Below are 19,188 nucleotides of genomic sequence, written 5' to 3' on the forward strand. Positions count from 1 at the left end.
TGTAGGGTGCCTTAGTTTTTGTTTCATTTTTTGTTTTCAAATTCTGTGATTGCACATAACTTTTAATGTTCAGCTAGCTTGGGGATTCAAAGATACTTGGGCTTCCCTGGTAGCTCAGATGGTAAAGAACCCACCTGTAATGCGGGAAACCTGGGTTCAATCCCTGGATTGGGGAGATCCCCTGGAGGAAGGCATGGCAACCCCCTCCAGTATTCTTGCCTGGAGAATCCCCATGGACATAAGAGCCTAGTGGGCCACAGTCCATGGGGTTGCAAAGAGTTGGACATGACTGAGAAACTAAGCAGAGCACATTTTCATATATGTTTTTATATTTTTTCTAAATATTCATGAATCCCTAAATAGTGTGTGGTTTTGCGTTGCTGCTGCTGCAAAGTTGCTTCAGTCGTGTCCGACTCTGTGCGACCCCATAGATGGCAGCCCACCAGGCTCCATCCCTGGGATTCTCCAGGCAAGAATACTGGAGTGGGTTGCCATTTCCTTCTCCAGTGCATGAAAATGAAAAGTGAAAGGGAAGCCGCTCAGTCGTTTCCGACTCCTAGCAACCCCATGGACTGCAGCCTACCAGGCTCCTCCATCCATGGGAATTTTCAGGCAGGAGTACTGGAGTGGGTTGTCATTGCCTTCTCCAGTGGTTTTGCTTTACATGTATTTAAACTTCATAAAAATTATAACATTCTCTTCATGTTCTTCAAATTACTTGTCACTATCAATATATTATGCTTTTAAAAATCATCCAAATTAGTCTATATCACTCTATTTCATTCATTTCTTCAGGTATAGAGTATTCCTTTGTATAAATACACTGTAATTTTATTTTTTCTATTTTTTGATATTTATGCTGTTTCAAGTTATTAGCTGTTAGCAATACAAAGCAGTGTAATACATTCTATTCTTGTACATGTCTGTCATCTTTATACATGCAGAGGTGTAAAGGTGTACTCTGTAGTATCAACATGGAAGTGGATTTTTCTGGATTGTGGGATACACTCATCTCCAGATGTATTCAGTGTTTCTCTGAAAGGATTTCACCAGCTTACGCTCCCAGACGCAGTATATGGGGGTTCTTGTCTTGTTTTGTGTCTTCAAGCATGGATTTTTGTCAGTCTGCAACCTGGGAGGTGTGAAACAATATCTCACTATGAGTTTAGCTTGCATCTCCTCTCCCTGAATCCTAGTGAAGATGAGTGTTGTTCATGTGTTTATTGGTGATTTAATTTTCTTCTTCAATAAAATGCCCACTGTCTTTTGCTCATTTTCCCTTTGCCTGTTTTTCCAGTAGGTAGTTTGTCTTTTTCATATGGATTCAAAGGAGTTCTCTTTGTATTGCTTACTAATACTTTGTGGTTTGTATGTGTTACAATTAGCTTCTCCCAGGCTGTGGCTTCTCTTTATTCTTATGTAGTCTTTCAGTGTATATAAATTTACAAATATAACATGTGCATATGTATTAAAATTTCCATTTTTGACTACCCTTTTAGATTTCTAGTCTGAAAAAAATTCTTTTCTATCCTAATATCTAGATGTTGTAAAGTTTTGCTTTTTTACACGTTTCACTGAAACTTCCCAGAATTTATTTTTGTGTTTGGCATGAGGAGGGGCTGCTGTATTTTTGTCTTACATGGCTAATAGTTGTCTCAGCACCATTTGTTAAATAGTCCATTTTTTGGTTTGTTTGTTTAGTTACTAAGTCCTGTCCAACTCTTTTGCGACCCCATGGATTGTAGCCTGCCAGGCTCCTCTGTCTATGGATTTCCCAGGCAAGAATACTGGAGTCGTCTGCTGTTTCTTTCTCGGGGGATCTTCCCCACCCAGGGATTGAGCCTGTGTCTCCTGCATTGGCAGGTGTGTTCTTTACCACGGAGCCACAGGGGAAGCCCAAATAATCCATTATGTCCCTACTAATCTGTAATGACATGTCTATCATGATCAAGATGCCATTTGCGTATGAATCTGTCATTCCATGCCTCTGTTCTTGCACCAAGACCACCTTCACAATTAACCACTGTGGCTTTAGAATGGGCTTGATATCTAGTGGGGCCAGTGATCTGCTTTGTTCGTATTCAGAGTTGTCTTGGTCATCCTCGGATCTCAGTTCTTCCATAAACATTTTGGAGCCACCTTGTAATGTTCCATGAAAAATCTTTTTGGAATGTTGAATGAAATTGATTTGAAATTGTATAAGTTGGAAAAGAATTGGCATCTTGACTGTATTGAATCTTTCTATATGTAAATGTGATATAGTTGTCATTTATTTAGGCCTTTTACTAAGACGTTATAAGTCTTTCTTATAATGAAGTAATTTGTAGTTACCATGTAGTTAACTTAATAATTGTTACTGTTATATGAAAATACAATTACTATTTGCACATTTTACATTGAGAAACCTTATTGGGCTCTTATTAATTCTAGTAACTTATGGGGTTTTTGGATTTTCTAAATAAATCATATTATCTCCAAATGATGCCATTGTATTTCTTTCCCTTCCTTATGCTTTTACTTGTTTATCTTATCTTAGTATACTGGCTAAGACTACCAGAATAATGTCAAATACAAGCAATTCTGGGAGTCTCCTATCATTTCTAATATTAAGCTTAAATGTTTCAACATTAGGAATGATGCTTAACATAGTTTAAAAAATTTGTTTTTACTAAATAACCATTGTCAGGGTTAGAAAATTTTCTTCTATTTCTAAGAATAATGAGTTAATTCCATTCTGCTTTCCAAGTTGTTGAGTTGACCACTCATTATGCTTTAGAAACATCCTAAAATTTTTAATATATAATCTCTTCATACATAGCCTTTTGGTATATAATCTTGATATAATACTCTTTGAATGTTTTCTAATTTTCTGTATATTTCTTCTTTGACCTGAATTAATTAGAAGCATTTTAAAACTTCACAATTATATGGATTTTTCAAATGTATCTTCTTTTTTTTGATTTTTTATTATTTATTTATAATTTAAATTTATTTATTTTAATTGGAGGCTAGTTACTTTACAATATTGTATTGGTTCTGCCACACATCAACATGAATCTGCCACGGGCGTACACGTGTTCCCCATCCTAAACCCCCCTCCCACCTCCTTCCCTGTACCATCCCTCCAGGTCATCCCAGTGCACCAGTCCCAAGCATCGTGTATTGAACCTGGACCGGCAATTTGTTTCTTATAAATGTATCTTCTTTATTTTAACTCAGTTGTGTTGTGGTTAGGAAGGTAGCGTACATGAAAACCAACTCTTGTCATTCACTCATGAGCTTGAACTTTGTCACAGGATTGACAGTCGGTTTTTAGATAGTTTCTGTGTATTTGAAAAGATTATGTTTTCTTTAATTTGGGGCACCAGGTTACATACATATATATATATATATATTCATCTGCTAGGTAAAATTTATTAATCAGGTTAAACACATCTATTTCATTCATAACAGTTTCTCTCAGTCACTGTGTGAGAGGTGTAGGAAACCCCTCCACCTGATTGTGGATTAGATTTGGCTGCATATAACAGAAAGATAAATACGTGATAGTAGCAAAAAGAAGACAGAAGTTATGTGAAACATAACTTTGTTTATATGGATGATAAAATTCTCTCTATGCCTAAGGATCCAAGTGCCAGTAGAAACAGAAAGGTTTCTTTAATCAGAAAGCCAGCATCCTGAGGAGAAGGTGGACTCATGTCCCTAAATCAACTGCAAAGATTTTTCTCAGCCGTGAACATCGTTACAGGGCAAAGGGGAAAGTAACCTCACTTAATCACTGAGATATGTGCATGCTCAGTCACTTCAGTTGTGTCTGACTCTTCGTGACCCCGTGGACTGTTGCCTGCCAGGCTCCTCAGTCCATGGGATTCTCTGGGTAAGAATACCAGAGTGGGTTGCCATGTCCTTCTCTAGGGGATTTTCCCAAGCCAGGGATCAAACCCGCATCTCCTGCATTGCAGGCAGATTTCTTTACTGACTGAGCTAACAGGGAAGCCGTAATCATTGGGACAGAGGTGCAGATTCATTGCCATGTCCCATTGCATGCAAGCTCATCAGCTCCTTGTGATCTTTCTTTAGATGCTATCTTGTTCTCACAATTTTTCATAGGATTACTGACAGGGAGACTGGGGAGAAGATACAGTCATTTGTTAATTACTTATTCTTCATTGTTACTTCTTTGATCTAAAGAAGAAACCAACAGGAAGCAAGATACTGTGTGATCAAAAGGTTTGAAAAGTGTGCTTGGGCCAGAGATGAGTAGAGCCTGAGGGTGCCTGGTTTAAGGTTAGTCATAATAAAGTTTTACTAAAGTGACAAATCAAAGGGGGCCTCCTGCAGAGAGCTTTCTCTTGCTGAAAGCTGCTTACAGAGGGTTTGGTTACTCCCTCCTTGTAGCAATTGGGGATGGTGGTTTCTTCCCTCTACTTCTCCTCCCACCTCTGATGGGCTGCCAGAGGTGACTCACCTTTTCTAGGGGGAACAGCTGTGCGACTTATGGCAGAATGTGTGTGCTGCAATAGTCACATCTTTCTCCTGTGCTGAGGGACCTTGTGTTCCCCACGAGGCAGGCATATTCATCAAATTCAAGTAGGCGATCACCCAAGCTATATATCAGAAATATTTGTGTCTTAGTTTAGACATTTTCCCAATAAACAAAGGTTCAGTTGTCTGTAACAGATTTTATTATTCCCCAGAGGTCCAACAGACTCTCCTTCCCAGCTAACCCTCTTTATTTTTCATATAGTTACCTAATTTTGCCTTCTTCCACCCATTCTCCTAACTTAACATTTTCTGTGGTTCCCCTCTGATTCTTCACTAAGGCCTTCACATAGCTGACCATCCCCATCACAACATCTGCAGTGAATGAATAGTCCAAATTATTTGTGTGATATCATCAAGAATCAAGTGCTGTCCTTTGAACAAGCTGCTTGTTCATGGACACTCCTTGTCATGGAAATGAAATTTCCTTTATTCCATTCAGATTTCAGACCATTGACATTTTTTTTTCTCCTTATCTGTCATCCCTTGTTTTAAGATGATACAATTATTTGGGGAAGTATATTGAGAAACTGGTGTATGGCAAAATATTTTTAGTACACGTAAAAGAGAAAACAGTTTTAGGCTGAATGTTTCTTCCAGGTCATCAGAGTCTTATCAGAAACCAATTTTTAAATGCGCATGCATTTAATGTGTGTGTATGGAGAAAATATGTATTTATATCTTAAGCATATCCTGGAATACTTTTTTGATAATAATATCACTCATTATTGATGACTGCTTATATGCCAAGCCTGCTGCTTGGTATTTTATATGCATTATCGCCTTTTTGTCCCCTGAGCATATAAAGCAAGTTACTTATCTCCATTTACAGATGAAGATCTTGGAACAGAAGACCTGAGACACTCAGTAATTTCCCCCAGCCATTACCTAGGTACTGGCAGACCCTCAGTTCTAACCAAGGCTGACTGATTCCTACATTAGTCCTTTTAATCACTGGACGAGCCACTCAAACATTGACTCATTGTATCTTTAGGTCATCACTGAGTGGTCTTCTCACGTCATCCTTTAGGCAGCACCAAGAGTCCTTGGCAGCAGAGAGAGAGAGGCGGCGACAGGAGAGAGAGGAAAGGTTGCAGAGAATAGAACGAGAGGAAAGAAACAAATTCAGGTAAGATGGATTTATAATTTTTTTTAATGAACTGAAAATTAAAGCACATGCCTTCACTGTTGCATATGGTTAATACTGGTATTAAAGGATTAGGGATTAATATGCTTGCTTCCGATACTCCCTCTGTTTTCAAGAAGAGCAAGCCTGAAACAGGCTTGATCTGGTTTGTTGTTGCCTGTCTTCCTTTAACCTATGGCAGGAAACAGAGCTAGCCAGCCAGATTCAATTAAGGCCTGTGTGTTCTTGGGGCCTTCATTATCTAAAATAGTTTTATCCAGGCCTTCCTGAAGGCAGAGGACCTAATTGGCTTAATTTGACATTTTCCCCTGAAGCTATTCATGTTTTATTCATATTCTATTGGACAGCTAAAAGAAAATGCTTTTCCACTTTCTGGTTTCTTACTCCTTGTAGCAACATTTCGTATTTTTTAGGCAATAAGATTTCCTCCTATGGAGGAGAAGAAGGCATTGTATTGATTAGTCCCAGGCCATTGTCCCCCCTGGTCTCTTTGGTCTCTGTCCAGCTCTAAAGATGTGTTCTTGGGTGGCCCACTCCGGCTTGTGTCTTGGCCTGTCTGCTCTGCTGAATCCAGGATCTCTCCCTTTCTCCTTCAGTCAGATCAGCCTTTCCCCCCATCCTTCTGATCCACGTCCTAACACTCCTCTGGCCTGGGTTCATGCTGGGGAGTTCTTTTGAAAATGCTGGACACTTGGTTCGTCTTTTCTTACACCTTTCATTCCTCCTTCTCTTCCTTTCTTCCTTTGTGTTTCCCCTCCTTCCCTCTTGCCTTCTCCATCTCCTTCCTCCGCCCTCCTTCATCTTCCCATTCATCTCTCCCGTAGTTTCTACACTCTTTTTTCTTCTCATTTCTCTCCCATCTCCACTTCCTGTTTCCTCCATTCACTTTTTTTGGCAAACAGTCTTCGATCAATTACTCACAGTGAAATCTACAAAGGATATAAAGCATTGTCAAGGAGGATTTACAAGTTCAATAATGTTTTCTTTTCCCAGCAGCCAAAAAGAGTATAGACTCCTCTGTACATGGGATTTCCCAGGCAAGAATACTGGAGTGGGTTGCCATTTCCTCCTCCAGGGGATCTTCTGACCCAGGAATCAAACCTGCATCTCATATGTTCCCTGCATTGGCAGGCAGGTTCTTTAGCACTAATCATAAAATGAGCAGAGCTGTGAATTTGCCTTAACCATAGCTCACTACTATATGAAAACAAGTATCCCAAGTCTGGTGGGTAAAAAACTAATCCTGACTTTTGTAAGATGGGGGTTCACAAGCTGCATGAAGTAAAGCAACATCATTATCACACCATAACTGTATGGTGTATCTTGAGCTGTCAGATTTCTACCAAATGAAACATGGAAAGGCCAGACCTGTATGCACCATTTCTCATGAGGTAGCTCTGGAAGTTGTCACTTTTGGAAAAACCAATTTGTAAAACTACTGGAACAGGTTAGATGCTTCATGATTCAGGGCTTTCTGAGAGTTCCACATATTTCACCACCAAATAGCAGCAGAGCATCTGACTGAAACACATGGAAAATTCATAGATTAGCTTACACATTTAAGATTTTGATTGAAAACCTCTTAAAACAACGTACCAGATCTGGGAAAGAGGAAATCAGCATGCTCCCTCCTGTCTCTTCTATGCCATCACTCAATGCAGCCATCAGTCATGGACAGATTTAAAGCATGGGGCTCTGAAAACTCTGAACTGGAAAAGGGAGCAGGTGAATTGGGGATGGAGGCTAGCATTCAAAGTTCCACCAAAACCAGGGAGAGTTCACCATTTTTCCCTCCAATATCACATGGCATGACTCAAAAGCATCCCCAAACCCAGAAGCACATGCCAGGCGTGAACTGAAAGAGCTCTAAGAGAACGCCTCTTTTTCTGGACTGTTGCTGTTGTTCAGTCACCAAGTCATGTCTGACTCTTTGCCAACAATGAACTGCAGCACACCAGGCTTCCCTCCTTCACTGTCACCCAGAGTTTGCTCAAACTCATGTCCATTGAGTTGGCGATGTCATTCAAACATCTCATCCTCCGTCACCCCTTCTCCTGCCCTCAATCTTTCCCAGCATCATGATCTTTTCCAATGAGTTGACTCTTTGCATCAGGTGGCCAAAATATTGGAGCTTCAGCATCAGTCCTTCCAATGAGGAGCAGCAAAAGGAATTCCTGAGGGTTGGAGAGTTGAGAAGTCTCCTGTTTCATCTTATTTTTTCCTTTGTACCTCTCCCAGCCTCCAAGCAATATGGTTACAGAGGCACAGTGATGACATTAGTGTCCAGGCAGGTGCCTAAAACTCAGGGAGGGAACCCTTCCTGTACTCAGAAGAGTGTCATGCCAGAACACTTCTTTTCTCCATGTCTCCTCCTGCTGCATTGCCTTGTAAGCAGATGGAGGTACTGAAAGCCTGTAGCAGAGCAGGGAAAGTAAAGCCCACGTTTTTTGCCCAGAGGACCAGGAAGGGAGACCTAAAGAGTCCAGAAAATGATTGGAAAGTTATGAAAAGTAGAGAGGTCAAGAGAGCAATCCAGAGGTCATCTCTAGTTTGTGCACATGTGACTCAGAACCTAAACAGGACACCACAAACTTTGAAAACTAAGTTCAGAGTGGAACACACTTAGGTATCAGACTGGCCACTGGGTTGTGCATATAAGGACCTGAAATGAATAGCATTAAAAATATTTGAGAACCGATCTAATACTAGAACCAATATCAGAAGGCAATCAGAGCTTACAGGCTGAGCCTAACTTGGTTGATTGCCTGCTAAAGGAAAACAATCAAGATTCTTCATAGAATTTAAATAAGGCTCAGAGTCTCATTGCAAAATATTTAAAATATACAGAATGCAATCCAAAACAATTTGTCATAGGAATCCAGGAAAAAAAAATCTTCAAAGGGAAAAGCAAAATATGCTGAACACAAAAGGACGTAGATGTTGTCATTATCAGACAAAGACTTTAAAGCAGCTGTTATAAACATGTTCTAAGATGTAAAGGCAAATACTTTTGAAACAAATGAAAAGTCTCTGCAAAGAGATGGAAAATATAAAGAAGCAAATGGAAATACATATAGAAGCAGAAGATACAGTAACCAAAATAAAAAAGGCTTTGAATGGTTTCAGCAGCAGAACAGAAATGAGAGAAAAGTCAGTGAATTTGAAGATGAAACAACAGAAATTATCCAATCTGAAAGACAAAATGAAATACTGAAAAAAAAAAAAGAACAGTACCTCATGGACCTGTAAAATAATACATCTTAGCATTTGTGTCTTTGAAGTCCCAGAAGAATAGGACAAGAGTGTATTGTAATATGTATTCAGCCCATATATTGGTAGTGTAAGAATTAGACCTGGGCAACCTTGTCTTCAGAGACCATGCTCATAACTAACTATTCACTATTTTCTCTTGGTCACCAAAGAATCTCACTCATCTTTTAAGAGCATAGTGAGATCCTGGCAAAATAAGCCTGTCTAGAAAGGAATGCTGATTATCAGTACAGACCACACAGAACTACTGATTATGATGACTTCAATTCTATCCTGAAAATCTGAGGATGTGAATGAAAAGAAATTCAAAGAAGGAAATAGGAAAAGCTTTATAGAATCATGCCTGAGATTAGCCATATGGCTGACCCTTTATCAGCCACCTCATTGATATAAGTTATTCATGTTCCTTGTGCTGTTTTCTTTGCAAAGCATCCTTATCTGTTGTTATTTTTGTTGAATATTATCATAATTTTCCCGGGTTATGGGAAATGTTACTTCTAGTGTGGTAAGTGATGAGAATGGATGTTTATAAATGATAACACATTTGTGCCTTTGTTGCTTTTTCTCCCCCCTCCTAACCTGGTTTAGTTGCTCTTACCATCCCTTTATATCCAGCTATCAGTGCACAAAGGGGTAGAGAACTTAAGCTACCTTATGAGGTTCAGTGTAGAAAACTGTCATGTCACAGTTCTCCAGGAAAATAAATAGTTTACTGAGAAGGGACTGACCACACAGTCTTACATTTAGATTCAAGTTGGAACCTCACCAGGAGAAACAGACAAACAAGCATTAAAATTAGACAGATTTGGGCATATTATGGATAAAGACAAGAGAGAATGCACAAAAGCTTCCAGTGGTCTCTGCTTAGAAACTGAAGTGTGAGGGATTCAGGGGAAGAATCTTGGGCTGCGGAAGGAATATCTAAACTGTAGAGTGCAGTACAAAATGGCCAAGACACTTGGGCCCACTCAGATTTAAATCTTGAGATGAATGCTGGGGAGTTACCAGAGTTTGGTTGTGTGGTACTCACCTCTGAATGCTATTGCTTGCTTGTCATTGCCATATCTTATTGATGAACTGGTTTACCTTTTAAAAATCTTTTTGTCTCACCCCTCTTCCCCATATACTTAAAGTCTTCTTTCCGAAGAGTAATTAGAGTTCTGAGTGAATCCAGTAATCCCTTGTTTTCATCTCTGTGATTTTATAGAAAAATTCAGAACTTTTAAAAGTGCAGCCTTTATGTTTATATTTTAAAAATTTAACAATAACTACTTTCCATTTCTGAAATGATAGTCAGCTTTCATGATATACTCTGTTAATAATTTCTTGGCAATTTTATGAGCCTCTAATTCTGTTGTTTTCCTTCCCCATTTTGTTTGTTTTGCATACTTCGATTAGCCGAGAGTATTTAGACAAAAGAGAAGAACAAAGACAAGCAAGAGAAGAAAGGTTTGTATATCTCTTCTTTCCCATTGTAACCAAATGGCATGTGACTTTTCACTCTTAAGGAAGCCTGCAGAGGAGACTTTGGTAGTTAAAATACAACAGCTTCACCTAAGACCTAAGACCTTGGGGAGCTGGCATTTTGCAGAATAGAGTGTCCTGGTTATCTCCATTTTCCAAGAAAGTACAGATTAATTTTTTAGTGCCATCATGGTGTGAGATATATGTGTTTGTTCCTCCAAAACTCTTCTCTAAATAAACATATAGTTTAGCTTATTGGCATGTGGTATATATTTTAAATGTCTTTTTACTACCACTGTTGAGCCTGGGTTAGGTGTCCCTCCTGTGTGTTTCTAAGTCATTTGTTCAGCATTTCTTCAACAAATACTTGATCCCACACACTATGCCAGGCACTGGCTAGGGTGCCAGACCCTCCTGAGATTCTCCCTGGAGGTGCCTGACCATTTACCCATCCTCTTACTGAACTGTACTCAGTTCCTGCATGGCAGGAAGCATACCTGATTTTCCTTGGTGTCCCAGTGCCTGCCATAGGGCTTGCAGGTAGCAGACACTTAGGAAGAATGTATTGAATAAATGAGGCTTCCCTGGTAGCTCAGCAGTAAAGAATCTGCCAGCAATGCAGGAGACATGGGTTTGATCCCTGGGTTGGGAAGATCCAATGGAGAAGGAAATGGCAACCCGCTCCAGTATTCTTGCCTAGAGACTCCCAGACTCCTAGACAGAGGAGCCTGGTGGGCTACAGTCCACGGGGTTGCAAAGAGTCAGACATGACTTAGCAACTAACCAACAACCAACAATTGAATAAAGGAGCAAAAGAACCAACAGCTTTAAAATATTTAAACTGTAAACCAGTTTGTTCATTTCAATGGCAACATACTTTGGATCCCTTTAAACCATATCAAGTTAATATACTCAGTGTCTGGTAAACTTAGATAAGCAAAGGAAATTGTTTTTGGAGGTAGACCAGCAAAAGGCAAGTTTACCCTCTAGCACTGTCCAGCTGTACAGTTGTGAGAGCTGGACCGTAAAGAATGCAGAGTGCCAAAGAACTGATGCCTTTGAACTGTGGTGCTGGAGAAGATTCCTGACAGTCCTTTAGACAGCAGTGAGATCAAACCAGTCAATCGTAAGGGAAATCAACCCTGAATTCTCGTTGGAAGGACTGATGCTGAAGCTGAAACTCTAGTATGTTGGTCATCTGATGCAAATAGCTGATTCATTGGAAAAGTCTCTGATGCTGGGAAAGATTGAGGACAGAAAGAGAAGAGGTTGTCAGAGGATGAGATGGTTGGATGGCATCACCGATGCAATGGACACGAACTTGGACAGACTTAGGGAGATGGTGAGGGACAGGGAGGCCTGGCTTGTCCATGGGTCACAAAGAGTCGGACCCAACAAAGAGTCCGACCCAACTGTGCAACTGAACAGCCGTCCAGCCTGCAGTTATTCCTTCCACCACCAGGTGGGGGTTACTGCACGGAGAGACTGGAAAGGCTGGGTTCATACCAGAGCCAGTCCGGAACCAATCAGTCTCAGAACTATGCCAGTAAAAAGTGGAATTGTGCTAATTTTTTTTAGACACCATCAGCTAAATAGATCAGGACAGTCTGAGACAGGGAAGAGTGGAGACTGTCTGTGTTCAATTTAAAAGTTAGATGCTTACGTCAGCCTCATAAACAAAACCATGGCATTACTTTAATTCCAGTGTTCTATTAGATTATTGCCATCCTGATAACCAGTTGTGGCCAGCAAATTTATAGTGAAAGATGCTGGTAAGGGAACTCTAGTAAGCACCTGTTTTTTGTTGTTTGTTACGCTGGGGGACATGACATGGACTCCCTTGACAGTCCAGTGGTTAAGACTTTGCCTTCCAATGCAGGAGGCATGGGTTCGATCCATGGTCAGGGAGCTAGAATCCACATGCCTCACAACAGAGAGACCAGAACATAAAACACAAGCAATATTATAACAAATTCAATAAAGACTAAAAAAAATATGGTTCACATAAAAAAAATCTTAAAAAAGTAAGAAATCAAGTTGTATCTTTTAGCTTTCCCTCTGGACTCTGAACTTTTGGGAGCTTTTGGACAGCTTGACAGTCATGTTGTATCTGTACAGGCAGGACTTTAAAGCTCCTGGAGAGAAGACCAGGTACTGTGTGTGTCAAGATCTGAGCTGGTTCAGACTGGAATCTAGTTTTTTTCCAAATTGCTGAGGGCTGCCTCTTTCTGCATATTATTTACTACTCTTCCCCCGAAGTAGAGCGTCACTTACCTGGAAAACTCACGCAGAGGAGGTTTCTAGTCCTCTTCTCTGGCCTCCGCTCTCTCCCCTACACCACCCGCCACCCTGGGTCTTCTGAGCTGGTGCGGGAGTGGGTTCTCCATGGCCCTTTGTGGGATTCTTTCCGTGCAACCTGCCTTTCTGTTTACCTGAGATTTGGGGAAGCAGCCAAGTGTTTTACTTTGATTTGGACCAGCCACTTTTCCTGCTTAGTTGGCTGTTTGAATTACCTGGTAAAGATGGAAGTGAGGGAGATATACTTTCATCCCTTGTTGGAAAGCAGTTGGGAGTTTCTGGTAAGCCAGGAAAAGATAAAATTTCCAAGTTATAATGGAACTTGGAAATGGATGGGAAAACTAATGGAGATCAGAGGTGGAAAGAGACATGGAAGAGAACTCCATCTGTTAACTCTTCAAGGTGGAGCCAGGCATGTTGGTTTGGTCCCATGACTCAGAAAAGACAGCCAGACGCAGCAGAGAGGTTTTGAGGTTCATATAACCTAGTGTAATGAGATGAATGTCATTTTGCTATTTTGGAGGGTAATGGCCATGCATACAAATTCGGTTTAATTTTTAATTTTAAAATTTCATGTCATCCCATTCCATAATTTTAAGTAAGCTGTTGTATTGATAATGATGCAGATTCAGAATAAGTCTCTGTTAGGTCTATTTCTAATTTTTTGTAAGGTGGCTCAGAGGTTAAAGCATCTGCCTCCAATGCAGGAGACCCGGGTTCGATCCCTGGGTCGGGAAGATCCCCTGGAGAAGGAAATGACAATCCACTCCAGTATTCTTGCCTGGAGAATCCCATGGACAGAGAAGCCTAGTAGGTTACAGTCCACGGGGTTGCAAAGAGTTGGACATGACTGAGCAACTTCACCTCATTATAAGAAAGTCTCTGTCTGATATTGATTGACTTGATGTTCACGAATGATTCTTTTTGTAGGGGTGATAAGGAATGAGATCCAGGCTGGGAATCATTGGGTTGGGGTGGGAGTCAGGGTGAGAGTGGTCTGAGGGAGCTGGCAGGATTTGGAGAGGAGGTGCCTTATGGGAAGCAGAGGTTCTGGGGACAGAGTGCAAATGGGACGGCTGGGACTGGGCGAGGATTTGGGAGATTATGCATCAAAGTGACTCTGAAGCAGTAAGAGCGGATTCTGAACATGATCTGAGGACAGACTAGAGGTTAGAGGGAGCCAGGTTTTGGTTTAAGGGAGAATTTCCAAGCACTTGGGCGGCAGGAAGAGTCATTAGTAGGTGTGGTGAAGTCATGCAGGGTTTCTATTGGACCCTGTGTAAAGAGCCTAACTTATGCCCCCTGGATGGCCGTGACACCAGCCTGCCACCCACAGTCCTGGGTGGGCATTGCTGCTGCTGCTGCTAAGTTGCTTCAGTCGTGTCCAACTCTGTGCGACCCCATAGACGGCAGCCCACCAGGCTCCACCATCCCTGGGATTCTCCAGGCAAGAATAATGGAGTGGGTTGCCATTTCCTTCTCCAGTGCATGAAAGTGAAAGTGAAGTCGCTCAGTGGTGTCCGACTCATCATGACCCCATGGACTGCAGCCCACCAGGCTCCTCTGTCCATGGGATTTTCCAGGCAAGAGCACTGGAGTGGGGTACCATTGCCTTCTCTGGGTGGGCATTGAGCTCATTACAAAGTCTGTTTCTCTACTTCTCACTGAACTATGAGTGCCACAAAGGTACGTATTTTCTTATTTGTTATTAAATGTCTAGTGCCTACTAGAGATTTAATAATTTAGATTTGGGGAGTTTGTGATGGACAGGGAAGCCTGGCTTGCTGCAGTTCATGGGGTCGCAAAGAGTCAGACATGACTGAGCAACTGAGCTGACTTAACTGAGTGCTTTTAGTTTTTAGCACATGACAGGCACTCAGCAGAATATTTAATAAATAATGAAAGGATAAATGAATTAGATGTAGACAGAGGCAAGATAATGAGAATGTTTCAATGCGGGTAGGCAAAATGAAAAGTATTTTGAGTTGGGGGCATAGTCTGTTGATAGAAACCCAGTACTTTGTTCCTAGGAGGCTACCTCAGAGTCTGTTGATTGGAGGCGGTGTTGCTAGGCAGCCGAGGCGTGACCATCATCAAATGGGCTGGCGGGCTCCTAGGATCGAGCAGCACTTAGATCACCCTCGCAGGGAAGGTCGGGATAGAGGTCCAGCTTCCTCCCCAGGTTTTGCCTGAGGTATCCATGGGGCAGGAGAGGTTTCTGAGCTTGAAGGTATCCATGCTGGGTAGCCTGGTGCTCCCCGAGCATGCCCATCACCACTCCACCCATCGTGGGAACACAGAAATATGGCAGCTCTTGACACTTGGGCCTCCCCACCTCTGCCATGTTTTAATGTTAATTGTGGAAAAGTATACATAACATATAACTTACTGTTTTAACCATTTTAAAATGTATAATCCAGTAGTGTTAAATACATTCACATTTTTGTGCAACTAGCCTCCAGTTCTCTTTGTCTCTAGAACTGACCCCTTAACCCTAAATCCTGCCATTTTTGTCTGTCATCTAAACATCCTAAAAACAAGTCATATTAAACCCCTGACTCATCCCCTCCGCCTGTCTCAGGGATCCTCAAGGGTGACATCCATGAGCCAAGAGGTGCACAGGAATAGTCTCTGAGAAGTCTATCCAGACCGTGGACCCCTGGGGTCCCCCCTTAAAATGGGGTGAACCCTTTGGCTGCCAGCACATACCTGCCAGCCTGGCTGCCCACAGGGAGGGGACCAGAGAAGCCAGGGTGGGGCTGGCTGAAATGGAGGTTGGTGATGGGTTGTCCTCCTGGCCTGAAGCCTTCTGTGTGGGGCTTCGTTACTTCTCTCCCTGATTTTGCTAGAGCGTCGCTTGCCTCCTCTAGGATCCCCATCTCTGGGACATGGCCAGATCCTCTTGTTTGCCCTGGATTCCTCCTGCCCCCTGCCCTTGCCGCTTGGACTCCACGTGGGGACACGTGTGCCTGCAGTGGGATCTCCTGGCCTACCAGCCTTCCTGGCCTTCCATTTGCCCTCAGCCCTTTTATAATAAAATACAGGCCCCGACACTTGCCCTCATGACCACTATCTTCCATGATCCCTGTTGCTTCCACCACCTGGTAATTTTGGGGGGCCCATCTGCATTAACTTCAGAAATATCTCCTTTTTGGTACTTTTCCTACTTTTTGAGAGATGACGTTGTTGGCAAGGAAAGTCCAGAGTCTCTAAAGCTTGCTTTCTGGGTCGAGTTTCACCCTGTTAACCATGAGACAGACATTTGTAAATGCAGGTCCACTTCATGCGTTTTACCAGAGAGTCACCAGGAAAGTAAGCTCACTCCCCAAGAAAGTGAGATCAGGTGGCCCTGCCCTCTGGCGCCCAGGGCCACAGGGAGACGAGTGCAGATGGGCTGCTCCTGGCGGGTTCTTTGCCTGCTTCCCATCAGCCCGTGAATGCATGGTGCCCAGGGAAAGAACTGAGGATGGTGATCTTCCTGTTCTCAAAAAGTCCTATCATCTGCTTGTTGGAAACAGACTTACATATGTGAAAAGATGACTAAATATGCCAGGCAGTAAATGTAAAATGCCATCTGAGTTGAATGGTCTACGTATCCGACATGAGTTCAGAGGCAAGGGCAAGATCACTTCCAGCTGTGGTGGTCAAGACAGGCCCCCCTGGGGGAGATGTGCGTGTGAGCCTGTCCTGGGGCCTGGCAGGAGAACTGTGATGACTGCAGACCTGGGAGCCACGCCCCCTGAAGGATGGATGAAGAAATGTGTTCCTTCTAAACGCATTCTTTTAAAAGGTTCAATTTGTGTGCTCTGCCTTTCTTATCCAGCTGAAGTAAGAGCGCCGTGTGTGCAGTGTCTGGGTCGGGGCTACAGGGTCTAGGGCTGGGGGCTTGCCCTTGGGAAGTAACTGAGGCAGTGAGTTTGGGTGGATGTGAGTGAGGGTCTGGACTAAGCGTTTGCAAAGTTTTGTGGTGGTATAATAGTCAAAAGGGGTTTCCCAGGTGGTGCTATTGGTAAAGAACCTGCCTGCCAGTGGAGGAGACATCAGAGATGTGGGTTTGATCCCTGGGTTGGGAAGATTCCCTGAAGTTGGGCATGGCAACTCACTCCAGTATTCTTGCCTGGAGAATCCCATGGACGGAGGAGTCTGGTGGGCTAGAGTCCATAGGATTGCAAAAGAGTTGGACACCACTGAAGTGACTTAGCATGCAGGCACACATAATTGTCAAAAACCTGCTACAGCTGAGTTCATGAATTTATTCCTGAACAAATAATGACGGGTAAAATTAGCAGACATCTGGAAGAGGCACATATTTCAGAGTTATTTTGGTCTGATCTATAAAGCATTCTATGAGGAATATGATTGGTAGCTGGTCTTAATAAACAGTTAGTGGGTTCTGCCTGCCTGAAATGCAAAACAGATGTATCTTTGTTCTTTTAAACTGACTTTGATGAATAAACTATATGTGACGTCAGGGCCAAGCTATTGGATGTCTGAGTCCTACTCAGAAATATTTTAGAATATAAAAAACTTTCCATGGTCGACACCGAGAGAACAAAGTGAATTCCAGTCACATTGCTGTTAGCGTTGAAGCAGGTTCAGAAATCCAGGGAGGGCTTCATCCAACAGCCTTTTGGTATTTGAGGGCATTGTTCCTGTCTGCTGCACCAAGGCACCCTCCCATTTCACAGCTGACAGCTCTGAGGGTGTGTGGTTTTCAGCTGTCACTGTTGGGGCTTTTTGATGGTCATTATTGCTGTTTGGCTTGTTTGCACAAATGTTTCCTAAAAGAGCAAACTAGGATTCTGCAGCAGTGATCTGGTATCTGGAGACTGTGATGTTACCACTTCCCCCAATTTGTTTGGTTATGAATGATGCAGGATTTTTAATCATTAGCATCTTGGCTTTGCTGGGTGTTTTTGGCAGACGGGCCCTCCAGCCAGCCCTGCGCTGTGCTCTTTGCATCAGGAAACCAGCTCACTCTGCAGGTGTTTCATCCATAAACAAGCACCAGCCACGGGCTCCTCTTTCTTTTTACGGAAACCCTTTGGAATTTAACTTTCAGATACAAATACTTGGAGCAGTTGGCAGCAGAGGCGCATGAGAAGGAGCTGAGAAGCCGGAGTGCGAGCCGGGGCAGAGCTGACCTCTCCTTGGACCTGACCTCACCGGCAGCCCCCGCCTCCCCCGCCCCCCTGGGTCGTAGCCCTTCATCTCTAGACTCGCAGGAGGTTCCCACGGTATCATCCTCCTCCCCAGGAACGCCTCAGCATCCCCAAGGTGAGTGAAGGGAGAGTAGAGGGGAACTGATGGGGGTAATTAACATCAGACAGGCTTCTAGGCAGCAGGAACCATCCCAATGTGCAAACTCATACTGAGAGGCAGCTAATGGGAAGCTTCGGGGGTGGCTGTGACCTGAGCTGTCACTAATAGCAAGAGGTTTGCAGAGCCACTTACTACAGCAAAATTATTTATAAAGCTTGTCAGTGTATGGTCACTGGAAAGGGAGAATGCTGAAAATAAGGCTCACTTTGACATTTAATCCTAATTCACAGGATAATAAGTTAGGATTAATTTATTCCTCTGTCATTTGCATGTTCTTTATTTATTGGCCCTGCCAATAGGGTGACCCCTTTTAAGTGCTCCTCCCGTAGGAATTGTCGATCTGGTTTAAGTTACACTGATAGAGGATAAAATTAATCAGAGCAAACAAAGAAACACGGACCTCATACAAACAGAAGTAAAATATTGAAGAAGAAAGAAAAAGAAGATAGTGAAGATGACTGGCCTGTGGTATGGGGGTGGGTGTTAGAATGCAGACAGACAGGCTCTCCCCGGAGAAATTGCCTGTCGCCTTAGCTTTATTTGGAAAAAAGCAGTGCTGTCGTACACTGCAGCCTTGGAGCATCAGCAGTTTTCCTGATGGCTCTGCAAATTGTGGGTCCGTTTTCTTTCACGTCAGAGAGGACGGTTCTCGGGTACAGGCGCCTAATGCTGCGTGTTGACTAACCCTGCAGCCAGCACTGTTTGGTTTAATCGAGTGTTATGGCTTGCAGCCTGCTGTAGGCTCAGCCAACTGAAGACAGCGGAGACACTAAACTTTTAACTCTAGGAAGGCTGACTAAATATGGCGTAAAGTCTAATTTAAACAAGGCAGGACTCCATGACCTCAGCAGAACTGGCTGTACCTTACCCATCTTGTCTGTCCAGTTCTTTGCTGGCTCTCCGAGCTTCAGGGCTCAGTCTCCTGGAGCAGGCTGGTTCCGTCCCAGCTCCCCTGTTACTCCTGGTCCTGGAGCCATGGAAGATTGTCGTGGGCAGACGGCTCAGTCCTAGATGAGTAATGCCGGTCTTAAAATGTTAAGACTCCGGGATCAGGAAAACAGATTTCTCTGTAACAGCAGTGTGCTTTCCAAACTCGGCCTGATATCACTGTTCTATCTAAATGGTGGTATTTCCAGAGGCCATAT

The 19,188-nt window shown here is 42.8% G+C and overlaps 1 protein-coding gene across 2 annotated transcripts in view; it reads left to right on the forward strand.

The window, feature by feature from the left end:
• Positions 1–19,188, forward strand: part of FHOD3 (formin homology 2 domain containing 3) — a 527,184-nt gene that overhangs the window by 413,099 nt on the left and 94,897 nt on the right. For both annotated transcript variants that reach the window (XM_040264875.1, XM_040264876.1), the window contains 3 exons: positions 5,537–5,671; positions 10,358–10,408; positions 17,784–17,998. In XM_040264875.1, coding sequence (XP_040120809.1) covers positions 5,537–5,671; positions 10,358–10,408; positions 17,784–17,998 — 401 coding nt within the window. The remainder of the gene's footprint in view (positions 1–5,536; positions 5,672–10,357; positions 10,409–17,783; positions 17,999–19,188) is intronic.

This window comes from Oryx dammah, unplaced genomic scaffold (genome assembly GCF_014754425.2).
Source record: "Oryx dammah isolate SB20612 unplaced genomic scaffold, SCBI_Odam_1.1 HiC_scaffold_22, whole genome shotgun sequence".
NCBI classification, from domain to species: domain Eukaryota; kingdom Metazoa; phylum Chordata; class Mammalia; order Artiodactyla; family Bovidae; genus Oryx; species Oryx dammah.